Source organism: Aquila chrysaetos, chromosome 18 (assembly GCF_900496995.4).
Source record: "Aquila chrysaetos chrysaetos chromosome 18, bAquChr1.4, whole genome shotgun sequence".
Taxonomy (NCBI): Eukaryota; Metazoa; Chordata; class Aves; order Accipitriformes; family Accipitridae; genus Aquila; species Aquila chrysaetos.
Window position 1 is genome coordinate 15,326,498 of NC_044021.1, and position 15,520 is coordinate 15,342,017.

The following is a 15,520-nucleotide window of genomic DNA, read 5'->3' on the forward strand; positions in this document are numbered from 1 at the left end:
CTAAGTACATCTCCATCTCCCTATTCAAAAGGCAAACGTACAGAAAAAGTTGTGAGACATGCACAGTGTAGGGACAACATCCACAGTTTCAGGCTGTATCAGTCCTTGTTATTTGTTACCGGCAAGATATGATCCCATACAAACTTTCCAGGCAAAAGTGTGACTTTGAAGCTGTCAGCTCTCCTCCAATTACAGCTCTAAATAAAACGGATTGTCTCCAGAGCAACACGGTTTACTTGATGGTTGTCCCACAAAAGTAGCCTGGTTGCATAAGCCTTTCTATTGCTTGACAGTCCCTCATTTTGCCTGTTTTTGTCAGCACCACAACCACCTCACCCTGGTACAGCTCGCTCCCTCGTCTGGCAGCGGAGCAGAGCATACCAGCAGGCATATAAGGAAGGCAGCCGTGTATGCTGCTTTGACCGGTGTATACTACAGTCAGGCAGATTTGCATGGAAATTCTCTGAAAGGTTGTAAACGCGAATTAACTCATCTGCATGGGTCCACAGACTGTGTATTAGCTGGGTTGTGCTTGATGTTACAGACCTGAATTGCAGACCAGCACCCTTCATCTTCCTAACTACCAGGTGTGAGCAGGCTTGGGTGGATCTGCTTCACCCCTCCACAAATATGTTCCCCTCCCACATCTGAATGAAGTTCAAACCTTTCAAAAAAAGTGTTTTCATCTTCCCTAAAAAAAAGCTGCCAACGGCCCCACGGCTCAGGCACTCACCTATGATGTTAGAAACACACTGTCGCCCTGCTGTAGCCCACATCAGAGAAAACAGAGCTACCTACCCTGGTGCCAGCTACCATGGGGTGCCTCCGCTTCTCCTGCTGGTCTTCCTCCAGCCTGCATAAATAGTGAGACAGAGCAGAGACTGCCCGACTGCGGCTCCCACCTTGCAGGCAAACACCTCATCACTGACCCACCCGGGATTCAGCATTCAACTGCTCTCTCTCCAACCCGCCCTCGACCTCGGACCCTCTCCCAAATAAGCATTTACTGTTGAAACTAGTATTTTGCCAGGAAGAGGGATACTTTCAGACAAATTAAGATATTCAGACCAGGGGAAAACAAGGAAAAAAAAAAAAGGGAAAAAAAACCCCTCACCAACAACACTGAGCATTCACCCTGTGAGGAAAACCAGCCAAGCAGTTAGGATTTGCTCTCATTAATAATCAGGGAAAGCATCTGCAGCTCCACACAGCCTTTTTATGTTTCAGCAAGGGAAGTTGGACAAGGCCGTCAGCCTGTTGCACTGCCACAGATCACCCAGTGGGAGGTTTTACAGCTTCTTGCATTCACCAGGAATTTCCAGCCCTGGTATATTCCTCCTTCCAGATCTTGGAAAGGCACCAGCCATGCAAACCCACATTCTGACTTGGAAACTGGCACAGATGACCTGTAACATCTGACACGATAAAAACCGTTTCTTTCTGAAGGTTTTACTAATATCAAAACCAAAAGGCAGACAGCGTAGGAAGGAGAGTAAGTGATACATCTGCCTGGATAGCTTCCTATATTCTTGCTTAATGATTACAGATCCACAGCTTTGGGATGTAAAGCTGCTGACCTTACATGAATTCCCTGTAGAGGGAATTCAGTTTGGCTGGGCTAAAGCCTTCCTTTTCATACGTCTACAGTCCAAATACACAGAAACCACTTGACTGGCTATATATATATAAAAATATAGAACCCCGTAATTTCTTCTGCAATAGCCACAAAGTTTGTAAGGCCCTCATTTATCTTAATTCTACAAGTCTCTGTTTTTAAGAGTTAACAGATGCCCTTGCGGTTTTCAGTTAGTCGTAGCCCATGATCCCACAACCCAAGGGATTGCTCACAACCTGACAGCCACGGTAACCAGAGCAAGGCACTGCCTGCCCAAGGAGCGGAGAGGAGCAGAGGCCCCCGTCCCCCCCTTTCGCCCCCTTTCAGCGCTCGCTAACTGGCTGCTGTCATCAACCACAGCGCATACGTGCGTGAGGAACACTGTGGTTTAGTGAGGTGAAGTCTCCGGTGGCAACACTGGTTTAAGGTGCTCTCACCCTCCCCTGCAAGTCATTTCCTCTCCCACACCGCAACACAGGGCTGCTTCTGCTTTGCCAGAACAATTATGCGAGCAGTGGGGAATACCTTGAACCGCTCTTGTCAAAGGCTTCTCCTCAGGAAACCCCAGCCTTCGCAGAAGAAGCAAGAGACTGCAGGCTAGGATGCCCCATTCAAGCTCCTTTCTTAACTAGCCATTAGACTGAGTTTGAGCAGGAATCGGGACTTGTGTAAAGAAGGGTCACAGAACTGCACCCAAGCTTTCCATCTCTATTCTTCACTTTGTGGGGGTTTCTCCCCTGCCTGTCTTCTTTTTCCTGTTCAGAAGCTTTAACAAGGCAGAGAGAAAGAAAAAAAAAAAAACCAAACCAAAACCAAAAAAAGCCAGAGACTGGTATAGGATCTCCAGACGCTGGGAACGCCTGAACAAACACACGCTCATGCCAGCTGACTCTGCAGACAGAGCCCAGCAACTCCACCATTCATTTACCCTGACACAAACGCACCACAAGCTGGATGCATCTGGAGTGCATGGGACTCACTGGCCACGTATGCAGCATCCGTATGGCAGCTACAGCATGTCCTGAGGCTGTTGTCTCTCTGCCCATGGACCATAAATACATTCCTATCTTTCCATCTGGGGCTTTTAGACCCCAAGAACCCTCAGAGAGTTTGCTATAAAATAAAAATAAGACACCAATAAAGCAACCAGTAGCCTGGAATCAGTTGTGCTTTCTTCCACTTGTTCGATCATGCAACAGAGCTGAGCTTAGAGCTGGGAAATCTCTTAGTGAGGTCATGGTGAAAGGCTGTTCTCATGCCTTTTCCTCTGCCCTGGCCCCATCTGACTGCTAATGGAAAACATGCGCAAACTCCTCCCAGGAAAACTTTGCTCTCTGTTTTCTTACCCGTACTGTGCTTGGACAATTAACTATCATTTCAAGTGATTTAAATGCTATAAACACCTATGTTTAAGGGCTTGAGATAAACTGAAGCCCCACTGGCTCCTTTTTTACCACAAGCCCTGTTGCCAGATACCACAAACCTCTAAGATTTCTTTACCCTGCGCACAAGGGAGCCCACTCGCTGGGTGACAGGAGGGACAATACAGGCACACCGCCTGACCCTGGGTAGCACTCACCTGTACCAGGGATGTTTGCTTTTAGCCCGGTTCTGCTGTGTGCACAACCCCCGTAGTCAGCAACCTCATTCAGTCCCTTTGACATCTTCTCTGCTCCTTCCCAGACCAAGAGCCCCAGGCTGAGTCCTTAAGACGGGGCGAAAAGGATTCGCCTGCAGTTTGAGACCAAGCATAAAGAGCAACTTTACGCATAGCAACACGTCTCTGGAAAAACATGGCACAAACAGCACCAGAGGCCTGGAGCATCCTTCCTGCTCGGGGACCCTGGTGCCGGAGCAGCTGCAGGAGGCTGAGCGAGCAGGCCAGCAGCTGCGGACCTGGCACGCTGGCTCACGGCGTGGGAGAGGGGCCCAGAGCTGCAAACGAGGGGGAAACGAGCTCCGCAGAGGAGGAGAACGCACTGGAAGCCAATTCCTGATGTCAACACACAAGCCTTGGTAGGCCTGTCCTACTACTGCCATGTGAGCCACCAAATCTGCAACTAATGACATTTTGACTACTGCCATGTGAGCCACCAAATCTGCAACTAATGACATTTTGACAACAGCAGATAACGCACTGCATGCTTCCACCTAACGAAGCAGGATAGGAATCGCAGCGTGTCCTCCACGGCTCATAATGAAATCGCAATGCAGTCCTGACGGTCAGTGTCCACAATGAGCATGTTGTCTCAACAATCCTCTAGTGCCTTCCAAGGAGGAGTAAGTTCGTGCCTAGGTCAAGTATGTCTCATATGCCATCTCTCAATGATGACACATAGAAGTCTGTTTTTCTGGAGAGGTGTTGCTATGTACAAGTTGCTATGCATACGTGATCTCTAACTGTGGGCAAACCCTATTTCTCCAATCTGAAGGACTCCACTTCAGGCTTGTGGTGAGGAGAGGAACAAAGAATGTCCAAGAGATCTCCTACTTTCTCCAAATCAGTTCAATATGTATAGGAGGCCGAGCAAGAGCAGAAGCCAAGGTGTACTTTCTGAAGATGTGTGCAAGATCAAATGGCAATAGGCCTAAATGCTGTGTATTTTAGTATGTACATGAAGATTAAAATACTGCATTGAGCCCTCCTCACCTAATCCTCTCTCCATCCCCTATGGGAAGACTGCAGAGTAGATATCAAAGTGAAAAAAGGAGTAGCGAATAAATCCAGGGAGAAATCTTACTGTGTTCTGCTAACCTACACTGCAAGAAAGATTTAAGGCTTATAGATTCAGATCTTGAGCCCATCCTTCTCTCTTTGCACAAGCCCATGAGCAGCAGTTAGGGATTTCAAATCTTTAGGGAAGACACATAAGCTGTCTTGCACAGGGGACTGCTACTCTGCTTTCTCTCCTGACCAGACTGTACAGTGTCAAGAGGAGATATGCCCCTTTTCCCCAGTTACAGTATTCATTAACACTGCAGTGCTCAATCTTTTTTATCCTGTACCCTCATTCCTCCTTTCCCTCAGATATGTTCTAACCCATGTGCACACACACAGAATTCAGGATGCAGATAGAGCAATAGCAGGAAGGTCTCAGCCACAAGAGGAGGTGTACAAAAATCACAAAATAATGGCCAATAGAAGAGTTCAGTCCAGTTCATCCAAAGAAGGGCCAAGTCCAAAGTCAGATTAGGTTGCTGGGGACCATGTCCAGTTGACTTCTGAATATCCCCACGGACAGATATTCCACAGAATCATGCAGGAACTGAAGCTACTCAGCTGGGACATGCATCAGGGCTGAAAGGTGACAATTCAGCCCAGAGTTTTCTGCTATTTTGCTCCTTTGCACTGCTTCCCATTTCCTCCCTCTGCTGAATCGGGCTCTTCTCAATACCACTTCAGCTGGCATCTTTCCCTGCTTCATGGCCACGATGCCTCCCTCCTCCCAGCAGCTGCCCTGCTAGCATCCCTCCTCCCCGCAGACACACTTTCCCTCAATGTCACTGCCTGGGAACTCCACCTCAGACTGGACTCTGAAGAGGCCAAAACAGCTCCCGCTTACGGCTGTCTCCTCTCTGACACAGGAGAATAGGATAAAAGGTTGTTAGAAGGACAAAGGAATACTCAGTGGTATGTAAAGGCAGGAAACTCAAAAAAACAGCAGATGGGAAAGCTTGTTTCACACAACTTTTCTTCACTAATGCTGCAGAAATAACACCACAGGAATCCCTTAAGTCCAAAGACTTAAGATCCAGAGAAGGGCAGATAATTACAGGCAGTCAGGGATATCAGATCTTCAATTACTAAAGACCAGGACTGTCACTTTTCTGTTCTCTGCCGATTAGTTATGCTGTCTTCTGCAGCATCTGGTTCTCATCACTAGGGACGGGACCCCAGAGCTAGCTATGGCACTGGTTTGACTTAGTCTGGCAGCTCTGGCAGCAACTCTTTGATGCCTCTTGCCTAATTCTGCAACACCCCTCTCTTGGGGCAGACACACTTGCCCCTTCCCCTCATGGGGAAATTCATTCATCTCATATGACAGAAGTCACTACAGTCTCTAAAGCCTTTACAAAGGGTTTACTATTTATGCAGTTATCACTGACAAGATCCATCTTCGTGGCTTTACTCAGAGAGCAGCTAAAAGGATACAATGGAGTTGAAAAGAGGGGTGCAAGGAGGTGGATTTTTGAAATTTGTTACATGTTGTGCTGCTCTTCTTAAACTTGATGTTGAGGAACAGAATAGGGACAGGTTTTTTTAAAAGTATGAGTACACAAAGTGCATGTAAGTTACTCCATACTTTTAGAAGTCCCACTAGATAGCAACAAGCATATTGACGATACTGAGAGAAATCGGTTAGATGCAGAAAGACAGAGAGCTTTCAAACCCCTGCCTGAACTGCACACACTTAGCTCTAACACACACCATTTCTTCTTCTGCAGTTCATATGCAGCAGATGTAAAAATACGGATGGAGCAAAGTCCTATCCAAACAACTGTCCAGCTGAAATCGCCCAGAGCAGAGCTTGTGATCGTGACCACCTGAGGGCCCTGGCACACTTGAATACCCATGCAAAGCAAGGAGGCAAGTTAAAAGCTGAGAAGTCCAGACCCTCCAGCTGATGGGTTTTCCACGCATGTATTGTTAGTTATGGGATCTCCCAGGATCTCTGGAGGGGAGACGGCACCTCCTGGTGACAGAACTCAGCAGACTGGCTTTCCCCACAGAGCTCCCCCTCTTGATGCCTGATGAGCCACAAGAAAGAAAAAGATGTCAAAGAAGCACGAGATAAAAGCGAACAAAGCAGTCAAAGCCTGATGAAAAATGCAAGCCCCTACAACCATTTTTAGTGCTGAATTCTTATCAGGTGAGAACTGTCATGAAAAAAACAACCTCATTTCCATTCCTTTCCACCAAAATCCTCCCAGACACATTGCCTCGGTCCACCACAAAAAGGCAACTTGTGCCTAGCTTTATAACAACACAGCCAGCTTCATTTATCTCCATCATTACTGATGAACCATGAAATTCAGCTAATAAAAAACAAGCCCAGAAGCCCCAAACTTAATTTTGGTTATACAGCACTGCTAGAGCCTGATAACCAAGAGCTGCATTCTTTGTCTGCCAGACAGAAGCTCTGAGCAAGCTCCACTAATGAACTGTTGACAATGTCAACAATGAAAAGAGCACAATAGATGCAGTGTATTTATCTGTATTGTCACAGCACCGAAACAGCTGCTGTCTGTGGAAACCACTATGCTGCTCTGTAGAGCTCCCTCTTCTCATAAATCACACTCCCAGATGGTCTTGTAAACAACAACAACATTATAATGCAGCATATAGAAAACCGTAAGTTATGAATGCGACATTTGCAAGCAAACGTAATGTTCCTGGGCTGGCTCTTCAGGAACTGCCTTCTGCTTTGCGGAAGTCCTTCCAATGGCAGCCTTGGAGGAGCTGCCCATGTGCTTCCTGGTGCACAGCCGCTCGGACACAGAAGACAGCTCATCATCTGCTTCCTGCACGAGGCAACCACGCCGGAGGGCAGGCACAAGCCTCAGAGCTAGAGCTCTGCGTTAGTCGTCTGGGAGAGACTGCTCAGGGTCTGCTGCAGGTGAAGTGACTACCTCTATGCTAGCAGGCAAGCTACAGACACAAAGTCTCTATGGGGAATCTCCACCACTACTGGAGAACTTCTGTGGACGGACAGAGGTTGAGCACCAACAAGGCAGAAAGGAACAGAAAAGTTCTGGAGAGCCACAGATAACCATGGATGGCAGCAAGCCGGTGAGGGGAACCTGAAGGCAAAGAAAGGGAACAGAAAGCAGCTCAGGGAAAGCGACTTGGAGAAGCAGAGAGAAAATAACAGAAAAGAGAGCAAGGGGAAAAAAGGCCACAGACAGAGCAGAATGAGTCAGAGGAGGGATGGAAAGAAAGAAGGGGGAGGAAAATGAGCACTTTGGGAAGAGAGAGCCCAGCTAGCAAGGAAAAAAAAAAAATCTGTAAGACTGAAGAGAGTTTCTGACTCGATGGCTCAGAGTATCAGAGCAGGACCAGGCGCTACAGGTAGGCGCAACATGAACAGCGACATTGGAAGAGCATCTGAGCCTCTGTTCTGATGACAAAGGCAACAAAACAGTGGCAGAGGAGGATTGCCAGAAACCAACCTGCCACTCCAAGGGGAAAACAAATCCCAACTTCGAAAGGCTGCTAACGCGCTCTTCTGGCTTCCTGGTCCAGGACTTAAGGGGCTGATCCTGCCCTCACTGAAGTCAGAGGCAGCTGTCTGACTGCTGACTGCACTAACCTGGATCGAGTTCTAGAATAAATCTTAGATGACTACACCTCAGAAGTAATATTTACAGAAAATAGGAGAGAAAAAAAGAGTACTTTTCCAGGTTTATACTTCACTTCCAGTGTCTATTGGATCATTGCAACTATTTCTAAATTATCAATTTTAAGTCGGCTTCTAAGTCCACAGGGCTGCCTTTCTCATGAAGAGGGATTTAAATAGAAAAGTTGTTTATTTTACATATAGAAACAGACAGTTTAGTAACATTAGGCTGTGTTCTAGCTCTGCTAAGAGCAAACTAGCCTGTGTTTTTCTGTGCTCCTCTTTCGTGCATTTGCCTAGAGCAAGGGACGGGCACATTTCAGACACATATAAAATACTAGCAAGTTACTGGTAACATCACAGTGAATCATATTTAGTCACCCTGCAGGTATGCACATATCTAACCTTGTTTACCAGCTTGCTAGTAAGATGCCTTGTGTTGTTGAACGTCCTTGGCCCTTAGCATCATAGTACACTCCAGATGCCGAGAGTGCACTTTGCCACGTGTTGTTATTAGTTATCAAAGACAAGACCAGATTGTGTGAATGCCATACTCCCCCCCGGGACCTCCCCTCTCCTCATATCAAAGAAAGGGGAAGATGAACAGCCAGTGCAGAAAACTATACCTCCCGTCCCCTCCTCTGTCACCTCAAAGCGCGCTGCAGATCTGAGAAATATGTGGAGAGGGAGAGCGTTGTGGAAGTCAGTCCAAGGGGACGGGGGTGGAGAAAGGAGAGGGCCATTTGCTGTTGCTGAGCAAGAAAAGGAGCACACTCCTGTTCAGTACTAGTTCTTTGCTGAAACCAGCAATAATGGTAACAGCCACCTCTTTCTAATATTGCTGACGTTTTTAAAAAAAAAATCTTCTTTTAAAAAGTTAATAACATCAAATAGCTCAAGCTTTCACTCCTCAACCATACCCCTTAAATGTAAGGTACTGCAGCTTGACTGAGCTGTAGGATAATGTAGTCCTTTTAATGCTCCTTAGGCAAATCTGTAGGAACTTTGGAGTCCTTCAATGCAATGCAAATTTGGTTTGCAACATTTTACCACTTCCTCCAGATAAAAGGCACAGCTAATATTCACCTTCTTTCAGAAAGCCTAAGATAAACACACACACATACACAACCTCACATACATATGCATATACATTTGTATGTATACAAAAACACTCACACACAAATGTATACGACTGAATGCTAACACACACAAGAGTGTGCTTTTGTCAGGTGTTCTTTTTGGGTTAAGTATATTGAGCTTCACTGTAGGTGGCAGGACATCTGCTTTTAAACAGGACATTAAGAAACCATGCTTACACCAGGAGTTTTGTAAAGACCGGACATGCACCGTGCAATGTCTTCTCACATCCAAAGCTTTGCGTCAGTGTTACTTAGTTAAATGAGATTTTTATGTTTCAACTTAGTGAATTTACACAAGGCTGTGGCCAGTCACTTTAAAATGCTGGTATGATGAAGTGTTCTCTATGCAGAGAAGCACCCTCTGCAAAGTAATTTTCTTTAGAGCAGGAGCAGCGTAATTTTAAACAGTATTACTGAAATTGTGAAGTGTGCTGTGATTGCTTAGAAAGTAATCCTGATTTTTATTCCATCTCTGTTGCAGAGTTAACCCCCACCTCCTTACCAAGCTGAACAGATCACAATCTGCTTATATTGGGTTTCGATTTTTCAAATCCTGGACTGATGCTTTGCTCATTCCTGATTCTACTGAAGTCGGTGCGCCTGTTCCTGAGATAAGGGTAAGTGAAGGTTGCTGGCTCCAGGTCTTAGGCAGGAACTGAGCATCGCAGGCTGAGGATGCTTACTTTTTCCCAGCTGTTCATGCACTAATGGTGTATGTTACCTGGGACTGTCAAGTAAAGCCAGTGCAAGGGACTATAATCCCATCTGGCTCTAACTGCACAAACGGTGCCTCAGAGAAACGTGAAAACAGTGTAGTATTTTGCAAAAGCTGTGATAGGTCTTGAGGCAGAAGAGGAACCATGCTCACTTAAGGCAGGCGCTGAGGAATGAGAATGGCTTTAGGACGCGCAGGGGCTCCTGTGCCAAAGTGATGGGGAGGGAGCGTGCTGGGAGGGGCAGGAGGCCAGGGCCGGCAAGGACCGACTCTGTCTCCGGCCAACCCAGCACACGCCCCAGCCTGGCTGCCAAGCTGCTCTTCAGAGCCCCGTAAATCCAACAAGTACAAAGACTACTGGCACGCTGGGAAGCCAAATTTTAGTCACAGTGACCCTGGCAGGTGCTGTGCCCTGCAGGCCACAGGCAGATTCTCTCCAGACCTACCCAGCATCCTCAAAAGCTGGGGCTGAGGTGACACATACACGTAAAGGCCGTGTAATTTAGAATTTACTGCCGCTCAGCACTGCTAAAAATCACGCTCGGAGTACTTTAGGTAGGGCACCCGCAATGGATAATACATTTTCGCAATATTTTAGATCCCTGGTCAGCCACCTCATCGCGTGAGACACTATAAGCACGCTGTGCCGGGCACACAGCAGGGCTGGGGGGTGTGTGTGTGTGGGGAAAGGATCTGCGGGAACAGCCAGCGGACTCCCCCGTTCCCAACCTGCACCCAAGTGGAGGGAGACAGCTCCCCCCCCCCCGCCTCCGGCACCGAGCCCCCGCAAGCCTCTCCCACCCCGCACGGGGCTGCAAGGGGATGGCGGGGCTGCCGCCAGCCCGGCAGCCCTGCGCCCATCCCCGCCGTCTGCAGAGGGCACCCGGGACCCGCCGGTGGCGGCGGAGCCGAGCTCCCGCCTCCCGGCTGCGGGAAGGGGAAAAGATCCAGCGCCGGGGGGGGGCACCCGCCGGGGAGCGGGCTGCGGCTCCCGCCACCCCAAGAAGATGAGGAGAGGGAAAGGTGTGAGCATTTTTAAAAGGTATAAGCGTTTTTAAAAGGTATAAGCGTTTTTAAATGAGGCACAAACACACACCCCGCCCCGCCCCAACCCCCCCGCAGAGGTTAGGGATGTGGCAGGACAGGAGAAAAAGCCCTGTCTCGCCTTAAACACCCGTCACAAAACATCCTTGGCGAGTCAGCCCGGGGGAGGCCCGCTGGCGCTGCTCCCCCCTCGCAGGGAACGGAGCCCTCTGTCACACAGGTAGGGCCCAGAAATAAGTCCGGTGGATTTATACCGCTATGCAGCGTGGTGAACCAGCCCCGAGAATGTCAAAACGCAGACCCTCTGCAAGGGGAGGGTCACACAAGGTGAGAGGCGAAGTGAGAGCAGGGGAGAACTTTTCCATCCTCTCAGAGGGGAAAACATTGACAAAATACCAGCGTCTCCCCGTTCCTGTTCAATCGAATCATTTATGTAGTTACTCAAACAACTGGGGAGAGTGGAAGTGCTACGCATACGTCCATTTTCAGACGAGCGGATGCTCCGCACCACTCTCCACACTTGAAATATTTTAGAGTAAAACACGTAACTGTATCTAAAAAATACCCCAAGCGTTAAACAAATTAAAATCAACCCCCAAGACAGCTTAACAGGTACATTCTGCTTCTGCACAGTCAGGCCTGAGCATGGGCAACGTCCCCCGAGCTGGCTTAATCCACTTCAGAAACGAAAAGAGAAAACATGGATCTAACCGCTGGTGCAATTCCCCTGTTTTGCAGAAGTTATGCGAGGAATTATGCCAGCTCCCAGAGTCGCTCCGTCCACTGGCAAGCGCCGCAGCCTCTTCCCCCCCCCGCCCCACTCTCCTTGTGGCAAACAACATACCAACACGCGGAGATTTTTCAGCTACAGCCCTTCTCCTGCCAACAGCCCCCGAGGGGAGGCCGGAGACAGCGGGGAGGGGCAGCGCGAACAGGGACCCCTCTGCTCCCCCAGCCCAGCCCGGAGCCCCCGTTGCGGCGGGGCTGGGGTCTCCCTCCTGCGAGAGCCCGGAGCCCGCGGGGCTCGCCCCGGCCCCGGGCTGCGGGGCAGCCCATCACCCCCACCGTTTATTTACCCCCCCCCCCCCCCAAAATAGACCAGAAATCAACAGCCCGGGCGGAGTTTCCGACCGCAAAACGCCCCCGCAGCTTTCCTGCCTCCTCCCCCCCCCCCCCCCCCGCCCCGTCCGGTCCCGCAGCGGCTCCAGCTCCTCATCCCCCCCTTCCCTCCGCCGGGGGGGACCGCCCGCCCCGCCGCCGCCACCACCGCCGGGGCAGCGGCGGGAAGCCAGCCAGCCCGCCCGGCAGGCAGCGAGGGCCGAGCCCGCGGAGGCTGCTCAAACCTTGGAGCAAGGGGGAGCGGGACAGCTCGGGCCGGTCCTCGGGGAAGGAGTCGAGGAGCCGCTTGAAGAGGCGGCCGAGGTCGGAGTAGCTGCGGTGCAGGTAGAGGATGTTGCGGTCCGACCACTCGGTGCGGATCTCGTAAAACTCCTCCTCGTCGCCCCGCCGGCTGATGATGAGCCGCCGGATCCCGTTCACCCAGCAGCCCCGCACGTACATGTTCACCAGCGAGGTGCCCTCAAACACGGCCGAGGCCATCCCGCCGCCGCCCGCGCATCCCCCGCCGCCGGCGGAGGGCGAAGCGCACCGCCCCGCGCCGCCGCGGCCAAGTTAAGAGGAGGAGGAGGAAGAGGAGGAGGAAGAGAGAAGGGGGGTGCCACCCGCCGCACGGCCACCCCCCCCCCGGCCCGGCCCGGCCCTGCCCGCCGGGGCTGTGCCGCCTCCCGGCGCTGGAGGGAGGGCCCGCCGGCGCCTCATAGACGGCGGCCCGCAGCGAGGGGCCAGCCCGGGCACCCCTGTCCTTGCTCCGCCGAGCCCCCGGCACCGAGCGGGGCGGCTCTCACCCCCTCCCGGGGCGGGGAGCGGGGCGGCGCGGCCCCTTCTTCCCCGGGGCGGCAGGGAGGCAGAGCCCCTCCCGTCCCACGGCCGCGGCGGCGGGGGGGGAGCGGGGCCGCCCGCGGCCGCTGTGACCCCCCCCCCCCCCCCTCCCCGGCCCCGCGGCCAGCGCCCACCCCCTCCGCCAAACACCACGGTCCCCGCGGCGGGATCCTCCTCTTCCTTCTCGGGACGATTTCGCAGACGCCACAGGCACGACAAGGAAATTTTTTCCCCTCCCAGTGACCCCAGAAGTTTTTTTCCTTCTTTTTTTCTTAAAAACAAAACAAAAAAACAACAAAAAACCAAACTTCCAGGCCGGCCAGCGGAGGGAGGAAAAGGGGGAGATTGCTCACACCGCCTCCAGCTGCGGCATGCGAGGCTGCCAGCCCTCGGCAGCGCGCACACGGTTGAAAAGCGGCCGTGGGTGCCCTGGGAAGCCTAAACGGGGACCCCGGCAGCCGTGCCGGCACCTCCGGGGACAGGGAGGTCCCTCACGGAAAGGAGAAGCAGGAGAAAGGGAGTACCCGGCTGGTGCCTGGGACCCCCTCGGCCTTTTCTTAATAGTCTGGTGGGACGCCATCCCTGAGGGAGCCTCCAGCAGCATCGCATACGGGAGGGAAATGGGGAGATGGATGGGGAGGCCTGCGCTTGCAAATACAGCCCCTCCTTCCCACGGGACCCCCAAGCAGCGTCTTAACGCACAGAGAGGGGGGCACTGGGAGAGCTGGCAGGGGCTGCAGCAGTCAGCAGCAGTCATCTGGCAAAACCGGAGACGCGCTGTAAGGCAAGGAAGAGTGTGTGGGAGATACGTGGATGCCTGAAAATGCCTAAGAAGCTGCAGGGTTAAGATATACATAGTGAAGGTCAAGAGAATGACAGCGTGGTGACGTGGGATGCATCATCCGGGACGGGCCTCTGCTTGAAGGCAGTGGCCTCCGGCACCCGGCTTTCTGCTGCGGAGGGGCTCGGCGGGGCGGAGGGAGGTGGTGGGCGACTTCCCAGGGTCACGCCGTGGCCTGGGGCTGGAGAGACCCTTCCCGTTTGTGTGATTTGGGGAGGTCGGAGGTCGTTGCACTCACACTACGTATTACCAAATTTAAGCCAGTTTTTGCCAGCGTGACGTCTGTGGCTCAGGAGGCCAGGAATTCACACGGCAACAATTCAGGCGCTGTTTAACCGCTCAGAAAAATCAGCAGAGCCCAGAGACAAGACCACGGTTACAGGTATCAGCCAAAAAGTGGTGCTTGGAGAACACCACAGCTGGATCAGCTTGGGACAGTACAAATAAGCACGGCGAGGGGGGCACAGGAGTGAAAGATACTGAGTAGTTTTCTGTAAAGTGCGTAATTAAATAACTAAATCACACTCTTTTCAACAGATAGCATGTTGCTAGCAACTGCCTAAATCATTCAGGTTCCACATGCCTCTATGGTAAACCAACTCCAAACCAACAAATGCAGTGATGTCCCAATCTGCCTATTCAAATACATCATTGTATATTTTCTCAATTTAACTTCTACATAACAAAACTGGGTTTAGTTCACTCTGAAGCACAGTCATATGTAAAGAATGCAAACAACTGAGCCCCATCTCTCCAAACAGAAAGGCACGTGCCTGTTTACTGCAGTCTCACTCTACAGCACCTGCAGACATTTCTTTAGAGAAATCTGCATTTTTGAAAACAGGACGGACGATACTCAAGATGTCGGAGTGGATCCTGAGGCGCTCAGCACCGATTCCTACCAAATCAACTTCACTGAGAACGGCGCTGGGCCCACAGCTGCGATACAAAACCAGGCATTCAAACAACCTGAAGGCCCACGCTTTCCAAGGAGAGCTGTGTACCCCTGCCTGGAGCAAAGCGTGTGGCAGAGGCCCACCCACTTCACCTTCAGGCGCCACAAAAAGGGTTTTCCTATCACTGTCGGGCTAGACATCTCCTGAGTATCCCATATTAGCTGTTCAGAGTATTCAGTGGGGCTTCACAGGCAAGGAATTGTCGCAAACCTTTGTACTGTAGGAAGATCTCCACACAGCTCCTTTTGTTTGGGGCAGGCTTTTGTGATCCCTCCTCTTGTTCCAGTACACGGTGGTCTTCCCAGTTCTTCCGTGTAAAAACAAAACAAGAAAATAAAATGCCTTTTCTTCTGACAGTTGCTGTGGTAACCTGAAATAACCACATATCCTAAGGAAGTGAAACTTCTAGGAAGAGAACTGTGAGAGTAACCCCCCTTTCTTTAAAGATGTCAGCCTTGCATTGCTTCTATTTAAGCAAGGAAAGCACTTGACTTCGGCTCATTCTGACTGGTATTTTCTGCCTTTGCAATAGAATGGTTTTTGCCGTTGTCGGCCTGCCCACAAACTGCGTGTCACTCGATAGACCTCCGAGGCTCCCAGCACTTTGTCAGAGCTCCGGCTTCAGCTGGATTCTGCAAGGTCTTGGTTGGGGGCCCTCAAATTCTGCTGGGCTAAGGGTGCCGTGCACCGTCCTGTAGGCTCGAGCATTAAATGCTTGGTTCTATTTTTCTCTTTCAGTCTGACTGGTGCCACGCTTCTGACTTAATTAAAATATTCAAATCACACAAAACCCTATGTGCCTGTCACTGCCTGCTCATGGAAAATGAGCCTATGCTGAAAATTCTACATCTAAAGGGCTTGAAGCTGACATACTGATGCCAGATCCTGAATTTTAGGAGTATGAACAGTAGAAGTAATCCTATGCCTAATGCTG

General features: G+C 50.9%; 1 protein-coding gene across 3 annotated transcripts in view; it reads right to left on the reverse strand.

Annotated features, from left to right (window-relative positions):
- Positions 1–14,986, reverse strand: part of PXDC1 (PX domain containing 1) — a 28,680-nt gene extending 13,694 nt beyond the window's left edge. Inside the window, exon 1 of one of the 3 annotated variants that reach the window (XM_030042089.2) lies at positions 14,797–14,986. In XM_030042089.2, coding sequence (XP_029897949.1) covers positions 14,797–14,971 — 175 coding nt within the window. In that variant the 5' untranslated portion in view covers positions 14,972–14,986. Of the gene's footprint in view, positions 1–798; positions 1,031–12,194; positions 12,553–14,796 lie in introns of those variants that run through there. The other 2 variants (XM_030042088.2, XM_041118358.1) reach the window with 2 other exon arrangements.
- Positions 14,987–15,520: the final 534 nt, after the last annotated feature.